General features: G+C 36.2%; 1 protein-coding gene across 1 annotated transcript; it reads left to right on the top strand.

The window, feature by feature from the left end:
- Window positions 1-21,105: 21,105 nt before the first annotated feature.
- On the top strand, window positions 21,106-22,671 carry LOC125226937. Its single transcript, XM_048131118.1, has 3 exons — window positions 21,106-21,563; window positions 21,967-22,221; window positions 22,634-22,671. The coding sequence occupies exons 1-3, from the start codon at window positions 21,356-21,358 to the stop codon at window positions 22,669-22,671; spliced, it is 501 nt and encodes a 166-aa protein (XP_047987075.1). The 5' UTR covers window positions 21,106-21,355.
- Window positions 22,672-22,705: the final 34 nt, after the last annotated feature.

Below are 22,705 nucleotides of genomic sequence, written 5' to 3' on the forward strand. Positions count from 1 at the left end.
TCAATCATTTAATAGTTTTAATGAACATCCCCTTTTAAAACATGGCGTAACCGAATATTCGGCCGAATGTTCGGTTAGGTACCAGCTGAACCGAATGTTCGACCGAATATTCGTATTCGGCAAAGTCTGTCTTCGGTCCATCTCTAGTTATAAGTATGTATGTACGAGTATGTGGGATACTTTAATCGAATGGGTGTTCTAGAAATGCGATCTGTGGGCTTTAGTCACATGTTAGCAGAAAGTCTGAATAATGTACTAGAATACTAATGGTATTTTACTTCTTTCGTTAGACTAAATTAGATTTCTTTTTCTTTCCTTGACAAGTTTAACTACTTAACTACACACAATGTTATCACATTCGCTCCACACATTTATATTTATATTTATCAGTGGCGGAGCGTCGATACAACTCGATTCCCAAAGGGTTCCCTAAAATTCTCTAGTATCTGTAAAAGTCAGTACAAAACAGATTCTGAAAACCCCTCCGGGTTTATCAACGAACATTTTCACGCCCCGCCACTGATATTTACCCGAGCATGGCTCATCTGTACAAAATATGATATCTATGGTGGCAACCCTACGGACCCTAAAGACTTCAATGACCCTCCGAACCTTAAACAAGAGCGAATCGCGGAAGGAATTGATTAGGGTTGTCACACTTGTCACTCGACGGAATATGAACTGAGGATTGATTTCCTTGATTGGTAATTTCGGGATGAGTGTTGTGAAGCGAATTATTGACGTAATTAATATTATTCAGTCAATGAAAATCATTTTATTCACTCGTCTTATAAAGCGTCTAATAAATACATTCATATACAGCGTGGAGCCTGTAACAAAAGCAAAAAAATAAACTGTAGACTATACTCCTTATACTGATCAATATATTTTGTATACTTCGTCGGTGGCAAACAAGCGTACGGCCCGCCTGATGGAAAGCGGTCACCGTAACCTATGAACGCCTGCAACTCAAAGAGTGTTACATGCGCGTTGCCGACCCATTAGAAACTTGTACATTCCCTTATATATTCCCATTATTCCCATATTATTATTTGTTTAGCGACTTATAAAAATAACTTGTGTTTTGATTTTTATCACCCTTGAAAGTTTTCTCCTATGAGGTAATGTATTGCGAATTCTGTTAATTAAATGCTGTTCAATTTAGGGAGTCTACAGTTTAATTTTTAACCGACTTCAAAAAAGGAGGAGGTTCTCAATTCGACTGAATGTTTTTTTTTTTTTTTGTATGTATGTTATTCGATATCTCCGAGAATCGTGGACCGATTTTCAAAAATTTTTTTTTGATCGAACCAGTATAACCCCGAGATGATCCCATTGGCACCAAGTCAGGGTCTGATGATGGGATCCTGGAGAAATCGAGGGAACTCTTCAAATGTTATAGGCACATGTAATGTTTTTAGTCTATTTTTCAAAGCTACACCAGTATTTACGTCTGATGGTTATAATTTTATGTGGCTGAGCTGATGATGGAAGGTCAACTCCTCAATGGTTAGGAGTTAAAGGATAATTCTTTCACTACTGTACATGTATTCGGACTGATACATATAATATCACTAGGAACCACTAAAAATCAACAAATAAATAAACTTTTTAACAAAAAATAAAACCGCCTTCAAAAATAAGCGCGTTACAAAACACGGAGAAACTAAAAAGCCAAAAACAATAAACCTTTCAATTCAGATTTCTTATCGTATTGCAATAAGCTAAACATCCAAATTATAAACAAATCAATTATTTTTGGAGTCGGTACCAGCCTGTGTATGGTTGGGTGGAGCAAACAGGCAATAGCAAGGCGACGAACAGGTCTGGTACCGACTACAAAAATAATTGATTTGTTTATAATTTGGATGTTTAGCTTATTGCAATACGATAAGAAATCTGAATTGAAAGGTTTATTATTTTTGGCTTTTTAGTTTCTCCGTGTTTTGTAACGCGCTTATTTTTGAAGGCGGTTTTATTTTTTGTTAAAAAGTTTATTTGCTTTTGTTACAGGCACCACCCGGAATAATGTAACAGCTATCTGGTCTCTCGGCTAAAAGCAATATTCCAAAAATATTATAGTATCTAATTACTTTAGGCCGGCCGTTGGGATAAATCGAAATTATGATGCAATAAAAACCCCGTGAAAAAAAATCATCACCCCTTTTCCTACAGAGGATGTCGTAGAAGTCGACAGTGGGATGTGGGAACAACAGTGGTGTAGGCGAGGCAAAACTACAATTTCTTTTTTAGGGTTCCGTAGTCAACTAGGAACCCTTATAGTTTCGCCATGTCTGTCTGTCCGTCCGTCCGTCCGTCCGTCCGCGGATAATCTCAGTAACCGTAAGCACTAGAAAGCTGAAATTTGGTACCAATACGTATATCAATCACGCCAACAAAGTGCAAAAATAAAAAATGGAAAAAAATGTTTTATTAGGGTACCCCCCCTACATGTAAAGTGGGGGCTGATATTTTTTTTCATTCCAACCCCAACGTGTGATATATTGTTGGATAGGTATTTAAAAATGAATAAGTGTTTACTAAGACCGTTTTTTGATAATATTAATATTTACGGAAATAATCGCTCCTAAAGGAAAAAAAAGTGCGTCCCCCCCCCTCTAACTTTTGAACCATATGTTTAAAAAATATGAAAAAAATCACAAAAGTAGAACTTTATAAATACTTTCTAGGAAAATTGTTTTGAACTTGATAGGTTCAGTAGTTTTTGAGAAAAATACGAAAAACTACGGAACCCTACACTGAGCGTGGCCCGACACGCTCTTGGCCGGTTTTTTTTATTCAACCCTTTTTGCTAAGAGTGGTGCTGAAACAACTTACTGGGGCAGCTTACTGGTTTGGGAATACAGGCTTGAGTTTATGAATGTACTTATGTAACAAAACATAATAGTTATTTGTTATACAAGGGGGCAAAGTTGTATTTTAACGCCGAGTATGGAATTGAAAAACGAGCAAGTGAAAGGATTCTATAGTTGAAATAGTATATGAATAAGAATAGAATCCTGAACTTGCGAGTTTTTTAACACACGAGAAGTAAAATACATTTGCACCCGAGAGGAAACTACAACGCAAAAAATGCGTTTATCACTGCTTCCAGTAGTTCCATAGGTGGTAAATCATTGTTATTACTAGATTCACCTAATTTTATCAATTAATTTGACTTTATTCAAGGTCAAACTACTTTACCCACTAGTGGATAAAATGCGTTTTTACCCGCTAGTATTAAAGGACAAAACACGTGTTTCCGAGCTAGTGAGAGGAAAAAGTTAATCCTAGGCATTTCACAGAAATCATCCCTTGCTACGATTTAATTAAGGACCGCGTCACTATAATTTAATGATCTGACATCGCACAATACGAAAAAGTCTCAAAGATTTCATTACAGTATTATTCCCTTACGATAATAGGCAGCGGGATTATTTATAAAAGCTATTCTTTTATTCCTAAACAAAAGAAAGACTGCCACAAAGCTGGCTTGAATACTATCATTTATTCAATACAAGCTTTTAGCTTTTTATCTCCGCGAGCTTTCCGCTAGCTACGTCCACAAAAAGCTCAGTCATTTAAAAGCTTAAATCCGGATTTTTAAGTTACATTTGTGCTTTACCTAGAACTCAATAAATAAACTAATAAATAAAGAAAATAAAAAGCTTAATCTTTGCCAATTTTTTTTGTACAAGTGACATTTGTTCGTCACCCGACAATATTTAATCTAATAAGATAGAAACAGTAATTTAAGTAAATATGTATACTTAAATGACTGTTTTGACACACAGACTAGTTTTCATATTTATGTTCTTTTTAACCGACTTCAAAAAAAAGGAGGAGGTTCTCAATTCGACTGATTTTTTTTTTTCAGACAAAGAAAGATTATCATTTCACCGAACGATATCAGCCTGTCAGTTAATCGCGATAAAGTATATTTGCCGAACTGGTAATCTGTCGGCCCCTTTATGCAAAAATGAATGGTACTTTAATCTCGTTTAAATTTTAATATCGTTAAATGCATTTCACATTAATATGTTTTTTATAAATATGCACTTGGTAATTTGTAAATTCATCTTTCTTTAACACATTGAGTTACACGAAAGCATTTCAGTGGTATGAAAGAGTTTGTACAGTTACCTAAAAACATACACATAAGCTCAACGGGGGTATTCCCAAAAAGGGTATGCGGAAAACAAAAAACTACTTTTGCTGAAAGTTTCAGTGTTACACTTATCAATCAAGGGATTTTGCTCAATATTTTGTTATTATTATACTGTTTATTTTAAGTTTAGATACATTTAGGTTTACTCATTTAGTTTAATTAGTTAGTTTATTTTAAGATAACTAGTTCTTAATAATCAATGTAGTTTTTCCTGTAATTAAGGGATTAAAAGAAAAAAAAAGTTACAATGCAGTGACAGGTTGCTGTATCTGATCACTCACACAACAATTTAACCCATATCCCACATTCGACTTCGCGTCACCGCGGGAGGAGAGGGGGTGGTGAAATTCTTAGCCTGTAACCTGTGTCGTGACAGGCTAGTCATCTACAAAATATGACATAAGTGACATAACAATCAGCAACCTGAATTTTAAGAATAATGACAGAATTGCACACAGAAGCTATATTTGCCTAAAAGTCTAAAATGTGAATGATTATAGCTGCTTCTAATAAGTACTTACTTAGCAAAATCAAACATAAATTTCAACCACGAGCACTAAATCCTGAAGCAATTTACCACTGCATTACAGTTTTCGACGCAAGACTGATGCATTGCTTCCATCTGCAAGATCGATTTCTGAACGCGTTCCAAGGCGATGTTATATTATGCGCAGTATTGTAACCTATTGTTTATTTTGTGTTTATTATAAATATTAGGTACGTAAAATAATTTTCTACAATCGACTTCGTTTACGTACGTTGTCTACACATACATAAGGGGCTACTAAACTAGTACTAGTTTAACCCAGCCGAAGTGACAATCTGTCAATCGTTGAAGCTACGTGGCGCCTGAAACGCAATTAACTCCGCCAATGTATGCCAGTACCGGTGAGATGGATAGAAAATAAGTAACGTAGACAGTAACGTATTTTTATGACATAGAAGGCAAACGAGCAGACGACGGGTCACCTGATGGTAAGCGATCACCGCCGCCCACACTCAAAGTAAATAAATAAAAATAAATAAATATTATATGACATTCTTACACAGATTGACTGAGGCCCACGGTAAGCTCAAGAAGGCTTGTGTTGTGGGTACTCAGACAATGATATATATAATATATAAATACTTATATATATAGAAAATATCCATGACTCAGGAACAAATATCTGTGCTCATCACACAATTCGAACCCGGGACCGCGGCGTAGCAGGCAGGGTCACTACCGACTGCGCCAGACCGGTCGTCAACTCAAAGTAGGTACTAAAAGGGTTGGAGTTGCATCGCCAGCTTTACTTGAAGATTTGAGGATAAATATTAAATATACAGTGACTCCTGGTAATGACACATACAGTATGCTTCGGTTTAAATCAATATACTGGTTCTACGGTAACTGGGGTCACCTAGTAGGAAGCCTGATTGATATTCCCGCCGTCTCAGCGTCGACAGACTGTTACACAAATGACGTTGTTACCCTTTCTTACTCCGCGCGCCCACGCCATTTCAACGATATGTTACTGAAGAATCACTCTATCGTGTTCTGAATTTGGATAATACGTACGTAAAATTTATTGTGGGCTTGCATCCCAGAAGGATTCTTTTGTTTCAAGTGCACCACGCACCGCGGCATTCCGCACCACTATTGTTTCTTCGGGCTTGGACTGCTGCTTTCCCATTTTGCTCAAATCCGTATTAGGAACGACGCGTAGATCCGGCACGGTCGCCATGTACGGAGGACGTTAGGAAGCATGTGAATCAAAAAAATATTAGGCTCTAACTGAATGTCATTTGATAGTATTTTCGCTGGTATTGTACTGTTATCAGTGTGGCTACCATAAGTTTGGAATAGGTTAATAGTCGATAGCGAAAACGAAAAAAAATACGTAATTTTTGGTGGAGCACTCTTCACTTTCTCCATACATTATTAGTGACGTTAACGTTACCCTCAAACCCTCAAACTAAATAAACCCCTCGTACACGCCCTCAAATTAAATAAAAAAAAAAATATTACAATCTTAATTTTAATCAGTAATCATAATAGTAAAATCTAATCAATAGATTCTAATGTGACTGAAACTGACATGAAACTGTTTTTTCCCCTCACTAGCTCGGAAACACGTGTTTTGTCCTTTAATACCAGCGGGTAAAAACGCATTTTATCCACTAGTGGGTAAAGTAATTTGACCTTGAATAAAATCAAATTAACTGCTTTAAAATTTATAAAAGTAGGTGAATCTAGTAATAAAGATGATTTACCAGCTGTGGAACTACTGGAAGCAGTGATAAACGCATTTTTTGCGTTGTAGTTTCCTCGCCACAGTGAGGGGAAAAGTTTTGTGTTACACTCGGGTGCAAATGTATTTTACTTCTCGTGTGTTAAAAAACTCGCAAGTTCAGGATTCTATTCTCGAACCACTCGCTTCGCTCGTGGTTCAACTATAGAATCCTTTCACTTGCTCGTTTTTCAATTCCACACTCGGCGTTAAAATACAACTTTGCCCCCTTGTATAACAAATAACTATTTTTAACACTTGGTGAATGTTTGGTTTTATGGAAGAGAGTTGAAGTCGCATATCAGGTAACCAAAATTCACACGGAGCCCCCAAAGAGGCTTTGAGTATGGCTGCACTAACGTATTTTGAAGGCATGCTAGCTATCCAGAAGTGTAATGCTTCTGATCAACACCAAAGCTTAGAAATTCAGCCGTCTTTCCCTTTTCTTTCAAATAAGACGTAGTCATATAGAGTGATAGCTTCATGCAAGAATACCCACATGTACACTATCCGTATAAATGTGTTCTAAGCACGAAGAGCACTAGTCTTAATGCGAATATTAAGTACTAGGTATGTTTACAGTTCTGCCCGCCTGGGGCGTGAAACGCAAACTGTGTTCCAAGCAAAACATTCTAGCATAATATTATACTCTCCGTAGGGAACAGATGATCCAGCTACCTCTCACATTTCGTGCGTTGTACTTTTTTCAAAATACCTGCGATCTATCTGTATCAAGATTTTTTAATATTAATATTAATAATTACTAGTTTACTACAGCTGCGTTCGTGACCAACAAAATGGTCCCGACGGAAGACCAGCGCTGACCCTCGGGTTAGCATTTATGCTGAGTCGGGACCATTTCGTAGTAACTTATATGTTTTAATTTCTTTAATTTGCTGTTTCTGTTTTTTTACTTGTGTATTTTATTGTAGTTATCACGAATAAATAATTGATTGATTGATAGTTTATGGTTACTAGGCCATTTCTGTACTTACGTTCTAACTCTCTGTCGCCGCCATAGATTCTAATGCATTATTTGAAGAGATGATGTTTTAGTACCTTTTAACCTTATAATGTGGCATTAAATGAATTTTTAAACGCATACACGTCGCGCTCTCGACGCGTAGAGGCGGGGTCACTACTCTAGAAAAAGATCCTCGGAAATGGATCGAAACATGTCGTTATATCGACGTGGTGAAATATTAGTACTATTAGTAGTAGCGAGAAAATAGCATACTGACTTAATCTAAAAAACTGTGTAAAAAAACTATGATATATTTTATGATTACTTAGTACCTAGACTTATAATTACGAGTAAGTTACTATATTATACAATAAAGTCTTAAGAAACTACTTACTCAAGTTGTTTTAGTTGATCTGGAGAGCTTTTTAATAAAAAATAGTGCCCGGAACACTATGTCCCATGGGGACACTAGCAATCCAGCTTTCCGTCATAAATCTATTGTAACAATTAAGTCTCTAGTACCAAGTTTCTGAATAAGCTGCGCGACTAGTGTTTTACCTTGGGGGCCGATTTAAATACTGCTAAGAAGCATTCTCATTCTAGAATAGGTACACGTTTTATTCCGAGAAAATGCATTGTCACAATTCAATAGCGAATTCGTTTTTTTTTTTCTCTTTAAAATAAACACTAAGCGAAAATTTGAATTTTAACCACATAAACAAAAACAATACAATTTACTTACACAAATTGCAAGACTCGTAAGTACATGTGCTTTGACCCTAAACTTCTTTCAACATAAAGACCCGGTGTCTAATGATTAGAACACGAATGATTTTATAAACACTTAAAATGCACGACCGTTTATTAAATTATAAAAAAAATGCATATAAAACTTAAATAATATCATTTTATGTATTCCATGTATTCCATGTGTAAATTAAATCGAGCAGCACTACAAACTAAATCTCGCGGCTAACGAGTATCTGCCGCTGGATAAAACTTCATTACGCTATTAACTTACTAAAGTGTACTTTATAGCTGGTGCTATACTTGCCTCAATGCCAATTGGCGACTGATGTTATAGTAATATCCCTTTCTATCTCACTGGGTCTCCATTAGCATGAAAGAGATAGCAATATGAGTTCAGTCGCCAGTTAGTATAGCGGTGAGTATAAAAGCACTGTATAGATTTGGTAAAAGGACAGTATATTTTTATAGTGTATGTAAAATTGTAAATCAGTGCTCGGCTGCTCGGCTATGCATTTTATTCTGTTAAGCTCACTAAAGCTATTTGTGGCGGAAATGTAATTGAAAAACCAAGGGAAAGTTGGCATCGGTTGTAAGGTTTAAAGGTTTTGCAAGTGTAACAATTGTATAAATAGATAGATATTACTTTTTTTTTTTTTAATTTATTTATCTAAAAACACTTATATACTATTACACACTATACACACATACACTTACATACATTATACACTTATATACTTATATACTTAATAGTAGTAATACTAATAAAATTGTTGCACACGAACAGATTCAAAGATCTATAAATATGCCCTAGAGATATTTAATATTATAAATGATAAACAATACGCTGTCGGTCTCTTACTCGACATGAGTAAGGCTTACGATAGAGTCCGTTATGAAATCCTTTTAGATAAATTATATAACATAGGTGTTAGAGGTATTGCGCTGGACTGGTTTAAATCTTATTTGAATAATCGTTCCCAGTATGTAGAAATAGAGTATAGGGACTTTGATAGAGCAACAATACAACACATCAGATCTGATAAAGTCCCCGTTAGAGGGTCTATCCCTCAAGGCAGCGTCTTAGGCTGTATTCTATTTATCATCTACATAAATGATCTTCCTAAGATACTGGACCAACATAGCACGCTTTTCGCAGATGATATGTCTATAATGTTCTCATGTGCTACTACTATAGAAGTTGAGAATAAATTACAGTCAACCTTAGATAAAATTACAAATTGGCTACATTCCCATAACCTAAAGCTCAATATAAATAAAACTAAAATCATCCAATTTAAACCTCATCAAAAATCATCATTGGCAATAGACTTTCAATATAAAAATTCTAAATTAGATACAGTGAGCTCTGCCACCCTATTAGGAATAGAATTAGACTCTAATATGAGCTGGAAAGAACATATTATAAAATTGTCAAAAAAATTATCATCCTTTATATTCGCCCTTCAGCATCTAAAGCGAGTCTCGGATCTACAGACATCCCTTGCAGCATATTACGCATATGCCTATTCACGTATATCGTATGGCCTGGTTCTTTGGGGAAATAGCTGCGATATTGAAAAAGTATTCATTCTGCAAAAAAAATGCATCAGAACTCTAGTAAACATAGATCAGATGGAATCATGTAAACCTTATTTTATTAAACTTGAAATATTGACCGTTGCGTGTATGTATATATTCGAATCATGTAAATTCGTTAGGAAACACCTAGATTTGTACTCATACCAAGATACAACCCAAATTAAAAGAAATAACCGTAATGTTAACCAACTAAAATTGCCTTTTTCTAAACTAAAACTTGTCACAAGTAGCCCACATTTTATGACTATAAAAATCTACAATCACCTCCCGAACTCTATTAAAGAACTGCAAAACATTAATCAATTTAAAAAACATCTGAAACAGTTTTTAGTTAACGAGTGTTTCTATAATGTGAACGAATATTTTAGTCAGTAAGTGAAAATATTATAGTGCTTTATTTTTGTAAGGAAATAATGTAATAGTAAGACCGAATGATAATTTTTTAATGTATGTTAATATAACGAAATGTGTAAAATAATGTATATAATCATATTTAAATCTAAGTAATTACCTACTTGTAGCCCTCTATATTGCTGTGCCCTTACAGGGTGTCACATGTATACCTATATGTTCCACTCCATCTAATGCTCGTAATGTGATATGAAATGATGATGATGATGATGTATTCCTGTTATCCCTCACTAGGGACATAGGGCTCTCAGAAGAATCTTCCACTTTTCACGATCCTGGGCGACTGCTTCCAAATCCTTCCAGCCTAGTCCACTTGCGCCAGCCTCCTTTTCCACTGACCGCCTCCACGTGGTACAAGGCCGTCCCGACCGTCTACTGCCAGGTGATTGCCAGCAGAGACCCTGTTTGGACAGGTGGTTATCTGCTCTGCGTAGCACGTGCCCTATCCATCGCCACTTCCGTGCGCGTATTTCCTGGCCTACGGGCTTTTGTCCCGTCAGCTGCCACAATCTAGCGTTTGAAATAGTTGTCGGCCAGTAAATACCCAAGATGCGCCGGAGACACTTGTTAATAAACACCTGCAACCGATTGGTGATGTCCTTCCTCACAAGCCATGTTTCGCAACCGTACAAGAGGACCGACTTGACGTTAGAGTTGAACATTCTAATTTTAGTACCACGAGTTATTACGGTGGACGTCCAAACAGGCTTCAGCTGGGCATACGCTGCTCTCGCTTTGTTGATGCGCGTCTCAACATCGCTCTCCGCTCCCCCTGAAGGATCGACCACGCTCCCTAGGTACGTAAAACGATTGACCTGTTCCACTGCTTCACCCCTTATATTTATTGGAGCTGTATCCAAGGTATTAAGACGCATGTCCTTCGTCTTCGAACAATTTATGCGTAAGCCTTCTTCTGCAGCGAAACGGGTAAGGTCATCGGTCTTGGACTGAAGGTGTTCGCGTGATGTTGCGAAAAGACATAGGTCGTCGGCAAAATCAATGTCTTCGAGGCTTTTTCCATTGACCCATGGCAGCCCTCTGCTCTCTTGGCTCGTTACTCTGCGCATCACGTCATCCAAAACAATGAGGAACAGCAACGGAGACAGTAAACATCCCTGTTTCACACCGGCCGTTACAGGTATACGTTCTGACAGCTGTCCTTTGTGCAGCACTCTACAAGAGGAACCCCTATAAAGAGGCGGCGGAGGCGGCGGGTTGGCGTAGGGCACATCCAGCTACGTGCCAGTTCCGGAGCTGACACTCATCGCGTCCCATCAGTCAGGAGCGACGAGTGAATTCACGAACAGCATTCACCGGACACACGGAGCAATTCCCACTACAGTGGGAATTCACCGTAACCGTCAGTCAGTTACGGAATCCAGCCCATCCAGCACCAACCAGACCAATCCAGGAGCAATTCAGTGGAGAGCAACGGCAGCCAGATTCAATCATCCATATTCAGATCCAGGAGCAGTCAGCGCAGAAGGAGGAAGCACGAAATAGTGAGATCGTTCCTTGTCCTTCTATTCAATTCACATTCCTTTGTTTTTTTTTTGCAACTGTTCCATCCATCCATTCATACATTTTAATTTCAAATTATACCTATTCATATTCACAGTTATTCTATCAAATTCACATAATAGTAAATTCATTGTTTTCATTGCCATAATTTGGTCAGTACACAGTAGATATTCACACTTATTCACATAATATTCATTTTTGTAGGCATATCCTAACCTTTCAACACATTCCGTAGCAATAAATAACATTTATATTCACAAATACACTTTTAACTTCATACATAACCTTTATACATTAATCACACATTCATTTCAATAATTCATTATCCTAATTTTCATTTTAAACACTTTTAATCTCACGCGAACACGTTTTTAGGTCAATTTTATGTCTAACTGCAGATTGCCGGTAAGGTGTAAACAAACTCATTAAGTGATTACATAACCATCAGTGCATCTCATATCAGCGTTGCATTTAAGTTTGAGCGCCTGATACTTTTGAATAGCAAATTTTATTCATGACATTTTAATTAAATTTATATACTTAGGCAATTGAATTAATTTATTATGTTACAATGTTTTTTGACCAAGATTTACACAAACTTAATCACAAGCGTGAGGTTATTAGAGGCAAACTAACGGCCTTTCAGCAATTTACTTCACATTTGGCAGCCGAGCCACAGTTAAGCGATTTGCAGCTTGCTGAATTAAAGTTAAGATTTGACAGGATAGGACGTATTTATGACGAATTCGATGCAATACAGACAGACATCGATATATTGTCTGAGTTCACAAACGGAGAAGACCGGACTCACTTCGAGGATGGCTACTTCGCTAGCATGTCGCGTGCAAAAGTACTGATACAAAAATATTCAAAACTTGATTCTACAGTCAAAGTGTCCACTCAGGCTTTGAAAAATAATGTAGACAGCAAAGCACGTAATCTGCGGTCTACATTTCACACACAGGTGTGCACATATGCACCTGAAATTCCCACAAATTCAGTTGTTCACAGGCACAGCTTGACGCCGGAACAAAACGCTTGTGAGGAGCAGTTTTCAATAGCTGATCCTGGCGAGCAATCCATCGAGTTGTATGAGCCGCCGACAGATGGCTATATAATTCACGTATGCAATCCCAATCGTGTGGCGGGAGCACCGATCAACTCCATCCATAATCATATTCTTGCAAGTCCGGAGTTGCTCAGTTTCATGTGTCATCAATTATACATCATGATATTCAAATATTACCGCCTCACATTCTTTCATGCAGGGCCTCTACTGAACAGCAAAACGGTGCAGCTTTTGATAGGTAGCATGTCAAGAGAGCATGAGGTGTTAGAGGATGCACCTATTTATTTACACAGGTTACACACATTCACATACATCACTGATTCAAACTAACGGCAATTATTATTCAACGTAAATTCAGTCCTTTTTCATTCCTTTCCCATTTCCTCATAGGGCGATCCACTGTTTTCATGCATTATGCACAGATTGCAGCCTTCCACTCTTCACCGGTTCGTGGCACTCATCTGCACGGCAACTTCAGGAGGCATGACATCCATGGCAGCGACGGCATCGCACGGCCTACATCATTTACCCTCTCCCTGTCAACACATTATTGAAGTCATAGACTTCAAGGCGGGAGCATGTTCAGAAACGTTCAAAAACGCTCAAGTTTTTGATCCTATTTTCTTTAGTTCATTTTATTAATTATTCAGTAATTTTCATTTAATAATTTTAATTAATTTATAATAATTGTCAAATAGTATATTCAATTTGCGTTCGAAAACGCTCAAGTTTTTGATCCTATTTTCTTTAGTTCATTTTATTGATTATTATGTTGTAATTTTCATTTAATAATTTTAATTAATTCACACAATAATTGTCAAATAGTATATTCAATTTGCATATTTTTTAATTCAAATATTGTATTCATTGAAGTTGACATTACGCATTTTATAAATCATTTGTATTATTTTTTATTTATTAAGCATTCAAAATTCCATAATTCCATATTTATTCAATTTGTATTTTTTTATTTAAATATCAGTATTGTTTAAAATCACATATGTAATTCAAGTTTGTATATTCAAATTTCATGTATGGCAATGTTTACAATTCAAAATTCAAATTTGACAGCTTTAGAGCTTTTAAAAACTTACGGTTTGTTACTGTTCGGTTATTCCGCCTCCAACGACATTCACTGTACCACTTTCTTTGTCTTCCACAATTTGGATTAAACCAGCACCAAACTACAGTCCGCTTATTATTTCTACCACCACTACGAAGACCTGAGACCAGCGAAGATTATCTATGGTAAAATCTTCGCTGGGCTCAGGTGTTCTTGATGGTGGTAAATGATAAGCGGACTGTAGTTTAAAGCTGGTTTACTCCGAATTGTGAAAGAATACAAAGAAAGTGGTACAGTGTCGTTGGAGAGCGGAATAACCGAACAGTAACAAACCGTAAGTTTTTAAAAGCTCTAAAGCTGTCAAATTTGAATTTTGAATTGTAAACATTGCCATACATGAAATTTGAATATACAAACTTGAATTACATATGTGATTTTAAACAATACTGATATTTAAATAAAAAAATACAAATTGAATAAATATGGAATTATGGAATTTTGAATGCTTAATAAATAAAAAATAATACAAATGATTTATAAAATGCGTAATGTCAACTTCAATGAATACAATATTTGAATTAAAAAATATGCAAATTGAATATACTATTTGACAATTATTGTGTGAATTAATTAAAATTATTAAATGAAAATTACAACATAATAATCAATAAAATGAACTAAAGAAAATAGGATCAAAAACTTGAGCGTTTTCGAACGCAAGGAGAGGAACCCCTATGAAATAAATAATTCTAATTCTAATTCTAATTCAAAATTCAATATTCAATAATATATCCAGGTCATTCCATCCATAGGTCACTGGTTCATATCCGGTTCAAAGGACCATGTTAAAGGAAGAAACAATGGCCTAGGGTCCATTAAAGTATTTTAAATTAATAAAAAACCAGAAGTACCTGTGAGACGAATGATGCATTGTCCTAGAAGAAATATTACATATGTAACCATGGAAACCATGAATATTAATGTTGCTAGTCTTATACATAGGTATACAAACTGCAACATCTACAACGACATTATTTGTTTGAAAGATTTCTTCTAGTAATCTGTTAACTTAAAGGTTGCGTTGATCGAATAAAATATGCCATTCTAGTCCTCTTAGATACAGATATTGTATAAAAGGATTCCATCCAAAAATTAACTATATTAAAATAAAGGTGCGACAACGAGCGAAGCGAAGAAGCGCGTCGTACTAGCATAACCTAAACTACAGAGACGATGATATCCGCTTTAACTTGTTCATCGCAACATTCGCAACTTTGTAACTAATAAGTAGTTAAATTTTATTATGGCTTCGGTCGAATCACTTGTGAAAGTTATAAAAATTGTTAGTGAAGCGTTCAATCAGGCGAGTAATGAGTTATAAGTTTTAAAAAAGTGGATCATTTGCGCAGGTTTCGATATATTATTTTAAATAGGTACATTGTTGCAATGTTTCACATAAATATAATAAAAAAATGTATACGTATACTGAATAGTGTACATGATACATAAAAAACTAGTAAAAAATTCCTTGCTTGCCAAAAGATTTTACACTGTACAAACGTTTTCAGCGAACGTTAGAACGCTATTCAAAATGGGAAAACTCAATAAACAGCCAAACAGGAACTGTTTAAAATGCTGCATCGGCTTAAACTAGACATAAACAATAAATCCGGGCTAGTTCTATCTGGCATCTACCAGATGGCAGCACAATGGCACACAGTGGCTGCCCAGAGACAATGGGGCCAGATAATGTTTTTCACAATGTTGCTGGCGTTGGGCGCCAGTTTTAGCGGAAAAAGTTAATTTTTTGGTTGGACACTTTTAATTTTTTTTTGCATGCTCACTGTTTCTCCTACATTTTTTTTAATAAATAGCTCATTTAACATATTCGTCCTGAACTTTTGCAGTTGCTGTACAGTGTACGAGACATCAAAATGATGCGGGTGTATTGCGCATGCACAATAGTATAGCGTCCATCAACAACGGTGTGGGTTCATGAAATTGCGTCAGGCGTATTCTATATAATGTTCAGTATGTCCGATCTCCTTCCATCCTATACAAGGTGTTTCAATGAACGTAATACATCATAAGTGATTCCGGCTCTACTAACGACGGAGAATATAATGCACGTATCCAGGTCTTAATATTCTACGTAATTAAATTTTGCTAATTTTCTAACAAAATATACACCGTGTTTCACTTAACACTAAAAACCTGAAAACAGTTTGTTCAGAATCGAGAGTAGAATCGATTGAGCTATATCTTGATGGGGGTAATATTTTTATTTAAATTAATATTATTAATTATTTTTTACGTGCCCATTCTATTGTACTCGTAATACAACATTGTGTATATCGCATTGCTAGAGGTTGTTTACCTTTTTTCAGTATTTGGGGGTATTAATACTGGCCGGTTACTTGGACGATTATTTTTTCCGCTACTAGTTTGACGTTGTTTGTCAGTTTAATCTTAATGTTTATCATAAGTCATAACAAATTGAACTCGTACCTAATTACAACCTTGTCATTTTGAATATTGAGTTTATTTGCTTACTGCGATTACCTGTCCAATTTGAAGTTTACTGTGACAAAGCTTTAAAGTGTTTTACAGTGACATCTTAGCTGTCTATTGGTAAACCTTATGTCGTTGCAGTAACGTACACAAATAAATAGTGTTATGGTTTATGATGGTAGTTAGCAATTATTTTATTGAGTGTAGAGCTAAAAGTCAAGTAGAGCTGTACAGAAAATTAAAAATTCAATTTAAAAAAAAGTAACGATCAGATTAAAAGATGAATACTCTAGATGAGTTTAAAAATATTAAAATCAGTTGGGGTGTCTGAGGTTTTGAGTGATACCGGAAACACCGTGTATAAATCCAATTCTTGAAGTGTGGTCACTCATTGTGACGTCATGGCGACGTCAGTTGTAGGCGCCTTATCAGTTATCAAGGTGTTGATTATTGTAACAGGTAACATGTTAGAATGCATTTTATTCATAAAATATAAGTCTAAATAAACAAAAAGGTGAGTTTATACTACAAATAAACTAGGTTCAAATTATTTTTCTTAACAACCTAGGTAGGGTAACCATGTTGTGACTAAAATAACAGAATTTAGGAAAACAATGATACTAATGATTATTAGCTAGTTTAACAACACGCAACCTAACATAGTGTTTTAGCAAAAGGAAGACGTGTTTTGAAAAACATATGTAGTATCAGTATTTCAAGTTGTACCTACTTACTTAGTTAATTTAGATGTATACTTCCATTTAAGTCTTAGTCCTACTTAGGATTAAGAAAAATTTTCAAACATGCATGCCGTGTTTGCCTGTAATTGGGTGAATACTCGAGCAAGCTTATCTTGTAAGTAAATTTGATGTATTTATCTTTGTATTACACCTGTTGGCAAACCTAAAGAAATAAATAAATGTTTTGTATAACATTCATTAAAACATTGTATATCTGTGCATAAAACGCTGTCACTCAGCCGAACGTTTGTTTCCAGTGACTCGCGGTTTATGCAGCGACTTTAACGCTATTCAGCCACACAATGAACTGGAGTTTGAAGCGACCGCTGATCGCTTAAGCTATGTATACACTACTATGTTCTTTTTGGAGTTGCATTCCGTCTCAATAGGGTTGACCGGCCAAATCGGCTCCGTTTTTTGAACTATCGAAATCATTTGTTGGCAACGCCAATACCACCCCATCATATTCTATTCATATCATATATTCTGTTGATTTTCTTGTGTAACCTTTTATAATTGTATTTGCATGAATTTAGTTATGTTCTATTGCAAATAAATAATGATTGATTGATATATCAAGTTTCGTGCCAAAAGTACAACTTTCGCGTTGAAACTCCAAGTTCACGATCTCAGCATGCATCAGTTTTTACAGAGCTGGCGACTTCCTCGCACAACGTACCCCTGAGGCTCCCATTTCTAGTTCCTGAAACTTAACAGAAACGATAACATGTTTTTTTTTAATGCGGGTTTATGCCGAAATAACAAAACACGTTTCCAACGCATTTTTCATATTTTCCAAGTTATTCATAATCAAACCAGTCATTTAGAAGCTATTTTGTGGATTGTTTTGTTCAAGTAAATATATTTAAGAAAACTGTCGCGTTTCAGTGGTTGAATGTCAATTTCTCCCAATTTGTTGAGTTTGAGCGTCTAAAAAGTATGTTATTATTCAGTGTTAGGTATTTTAGACTTTGTAACGAACACACTGTCATACTTATCACTCAAAATTAATAAAATTGAAAACGGACAATTCGGTACATTTTCACGTAAAGCCGCAGAAATTCCTATAGGACTACGCGCCATGTTGCGGAATTTCGATACAACTACTTGTTTCATACTATACAGAACTGTCGTCTCATACATCAGAATAACAGCGCCCTCTTGACAATAGTCATATTTCTAGACAGGCTAAGTATAGGTACGTTTAACCATAAATTAAATATAACAAGATCATACCATTCCATACATTAAAATTCGACCGCCTACGAACGCGCTTACACTCCACCACACAAAGATGGCGCCACAAAAAATGCCTTGTTGCCACCGATTATTTGTAGATTGGCATTATGTGTCAATTCCGAGCCGTAAATTTATGTCAAAAGTGACACTTAACGCCATCTACAAGTAAAATCGAAAGCTACAAGACATTTTTTTGTGGCGCCATCTATTTGTGGTGGAGTGTAAGCGCGGTCTTAGGCGGTCGCATTTTAATGTAAGGGATGGATCTTGTTATATTTAATTTATGGTTTAACAGACAGTCTGTACGCAGCTTTAGGGCCATCTTTGAACGCTTTTCATTACCTTCGCCATTAAGAAATACGACAGTCATCGCAGTGATAAATATTGAACAGGATTCCCCTAATTCTAATACAGTCCATTTACTTATTAGCTTAACATACAACTTCTAGTTAGGTTTCATGTGGACTCAAAAAGTGAAGATATACATTTATCACTAATTCTTATTCTTTCATTTATAAAAAGATACAATTGGTATCTACTCGAACGACTAATATTTGACATTTCTTAAACAAATATTCGATCCATCGGCTGCCGGGATAACGATTAAACAGCTTCCTAATAAAAAAGTATCTGGTATATAGATCTATCTGATACCATTTACCTGTAAACTCTGAACACTAACAGTCATATTTTATTTTATATTTAAAACAACGCGTAAGAGCATCACCATACCAATAAAACATTTGAGCAATAAAATCCATTTTAAAATGTAAAAAAAACCGGCCAAGAGCGTGTCGGGCCACGCTCAGTGTAGGGTTCCGTAGTTTTCCGTATTTTTCTCAAAAACTACTAAACCTATCAAGTTCAAAATAATTTTCCTAGAAAGTATTTATAAAGTTCTATTTTTGTGATTTTTTTCATATTTTTTAAACATATGGTTCAATAGTTAGAGGGGGGGGACGCACTTTTCTTTCCTTTAGGAGCTATTATTTCAGACAATATTAATATTATCAAAAAACGATCTTAGTAAACCCTTATTCATTTTTAAATACTATCCAACAATATATTACACGTTGGAGTTGGAATGAAAAAAAATATCAGCCCCCACTTTACATGTAGGGGGGGGGGTACCCTAATAAATATTTTTTTCCATTTTTTATTTTTGCACTTTGTTGGCGTGACTGATATACATATTGGTACCAAATTTCAGATTTCTAGTGCTAACCGTTACTGAGATTATCCGCGGACGGACGGACGGACGGACGGACAGACAGACATGGCGAAACTATGAGGGTTCCTAGTTGACTACGGAACCCTGAAAATGACTAGCGGTTCATATGTAAATCTCCACTTTGCATTTTGTCCGACATAAAATCCGTCACGTCAAAAATCATTCAATAAAAATCATCTCCGTGATTTAATGAGCGAGGCGAGTTTCACATAAATTTACATGATCGGTCCCGATAAATATGCGTTGGAAACTGCGGAAAATATGGAGATAGATAGGGCAAGTTGTAAAAAATAGGGTAGACAGGTTATGGAGAGGAAAATTACACTAACTAAAAAAAAATGTCTTCAATCTCCTGACGACTCTGTATCGAAAGGTATTAGACCTACTCGCAAAAAGACTACTTACTTGTAAATATTCCCTAAGATTTGCATTATATTTATGATATTAATATACATGAAGAGCGTCGCTGATTGTTGCGAATTTTACACAAAATTGTACTAATGTCAAATATTAATAATATACACCATGTTTTTTTTGTTTTCCGTTAAATTCGACACGCAGTTAGGTTCATCATCAAGAACCACCATGTATATCACTTTTTGTTAAATTCGAAAAAAAATTTTTTTTCGTTTCCATACATAATAAATGAATTAATTAGTGTGAGAGGACCTTAATCATAACATTAAAGTCATTGTCAAGTGTTTGACGGCACATGTCAAACCAAATAACATTAGGAAGTGGCAAGGAATGCCACACACGTGTTCAGTAATTAAATTATTTTTATTAATAATTCGATAACCGTAAGAGTAGTAAAAGAGGCTAATTTCTTAAAGAAATATATTCTATTTGAACTAAAGAATCTTCCCTTAAAGTTAACGGAATTCAATAAAAACCGGGTGTAGACAGTGTTGGAACTTGTTTGACTCCACAAAATTTTACATTGAAAAGCTCACAAAAAAGTGTCACCATTGTTTTCAGTAGTGCACCTAGTGAATACTTATATTTTCATTGATTTGAATTGTCTGCCATTTTAGACTATATTTATGACTTCAAAACATTACACTACACACTCACCAACATTACAAGCCCATCTCAATACAAATAACCGACATCACATAACCGTGAGTAACGGTTATCGCGCAGCTTATGCTTCCCGATTTACGCGATATGACTCCGTTTACCAAACAAATTGGATGTGGTCATGTGACAAATGACGGCGATGACTGGAAGCCTGAGGATTCGGCCTTCGATTACGGGTCTTAAGATCGTGGGGTTAGAGCTGTTGTTCTTTGAGGATGGGTGAATATATTTGGTCTATATTTTAAAATAAGAAGGAAGTTCGGGACAAGACTATATAGTCATAAGAGTCTGTTTATTTGCGTGCGAAGATTACCTACGGATTTACTTTGATTCAGTAATACAGAAATCTAAGGCTAGGTACGCACTATGCGCCCTGCCGCAACCGCATCCGGCTAGCCGCTTAGTGCGTACTAGCCCTTAATCTGATACTTAATTGAATAACTCCAAGAAAATCGCATAGATGATAATTTACGATTAATTATACTTCGAGCTTCAACCGAAGACGATTTAAGTTTACAAGGCAGCAGTACACGGAATGATGCTGTCTCGGTCACACATTTAGAGCCCAACGCAAAAACTAGTTTTTCCGTCTCACTCGCACGCTCCTGGTGGTAGTGGGAACCGGGGCTCGCGCCATTACGCGTTTTTGTGCGGTCGAGGTCACACGTATAATATTCAGTTATTAATTTATCGTATTCCCTACTTCGTACGCGCACAAAAAGATCTCGTCATCGCCATGGGAAAAAGAAAAAGATCGCGTTCAAGGGACGACGATTACGACAGTATATTAAAGAAAGTTAAAAAACTGGAAAAACGGTTACAAAACTGTCGACGAAGTTATTCGCGCTCGCCGTCCATTGAACAGGAAAATATAGACGTGAATATAGACGGTCATCAATCGGAAGTGCAGTCGCCGTTGCGCGACATGGAATTTACTGAACCAGGTAGGTAGTGCTGACTGATTAGTAATCTACCGCCAGAAAAAAACATATAATTCCGAAGAAAAGTTATTTTTCATCTTTTAATCTTCGATGTACCTACGTATTGGCTCACGTATATCGTGTGGCTTAATACAAGTTAACTTCCTATACGGAATGTTAAATCTCCACTTGTAATAGTGTTGAGTACCTACTTAAATGACCTGACAATAACATCCTATATGGATTGTTATTTGATAATTTCCGCGTATATCGCGTTGATAATCATAGGTGCCTTTATGGCCATTAATTGTTGAATCGCAAAGGTGCGTAGGTAGTGTAAAATTTCTACCTACAACTTGAGTGTTTAGACATTGCTGTTTGCTGTTACATGCATGTCAGCGCTTTGTTTTTTTTTTTTGCATTGCAGATAATAAAGATATCGAAAATGAAGATTGTGTAAATGAAAACAATGTAGATAACGCCGAGCAGACTACGAACGTGGAACCTGAGTTGGACCCTAATATTTTAAGCATCTTAGGAGATGACCCCCAAAATCAGACCACTTTTGGCGAAAAATTACACAAGGATATTTCAACCAGATGGCAACATATTTTGTTGAACGGGCTACAAAAGGAAATAAAATCTGAATTGATTAAATTATACCCTGTCCCCGAAAATTGTAGTAATTTAAAGGCGCCAAAACTTAATTTAGAAATAAAGGCGGCACTTACTGAAGTGAATTTGAAAAAAGATAACTTCAGTGAAAATAAGCAAAATCAGCTGTCTAGCGGTATTGCAGCCCTAGGAAAAGCATTAAGCGTCGCATTTGGTAGCAACCCGTCTTCTCAAGACCTAATAAAATACCTAAGCGATGCAGGACGCTTGTTATGCGATTACCACTACAGAGAATCACAATCACGTCGATACTCCATAATAAATACTCTGAATAAACAGACTCGCGATACTATCAGAGACAGTAAATTGGACGAATACCTATTTGGATCTGATCTGGCCGACCACTTGAAGTCGTCTAAGGCAATTGAGAAATCGGGACTAGAATTAAAGCCCGTGTACACGCCGCGGGTGCAATCCAGGGTCGTTCCAGCCACTCAACCTCATCGAGGGGCTTTAAACTCACGGGGGGCGTCGCGGACAGCAGCCGCCGA

The sequence above is a fragment of the Leguminivora glycinivorella genome, chromosome 6 (assembly GCF_023078275.1).
Source record: "Leguminivora glycinivorella isolate SPB_JAAS2020 chromosome 6, LegGlyc_1.1, whole genome shotgun sequence".
In the NCBI taxonomy this organism is placed as follows: domain Eukaryota; kingdom Metazoa; phylum Arthropoda; class Insecta; order Lepidoptera; family Tortricidae; genus Leguminivora; species Leguminivora glycinivorella.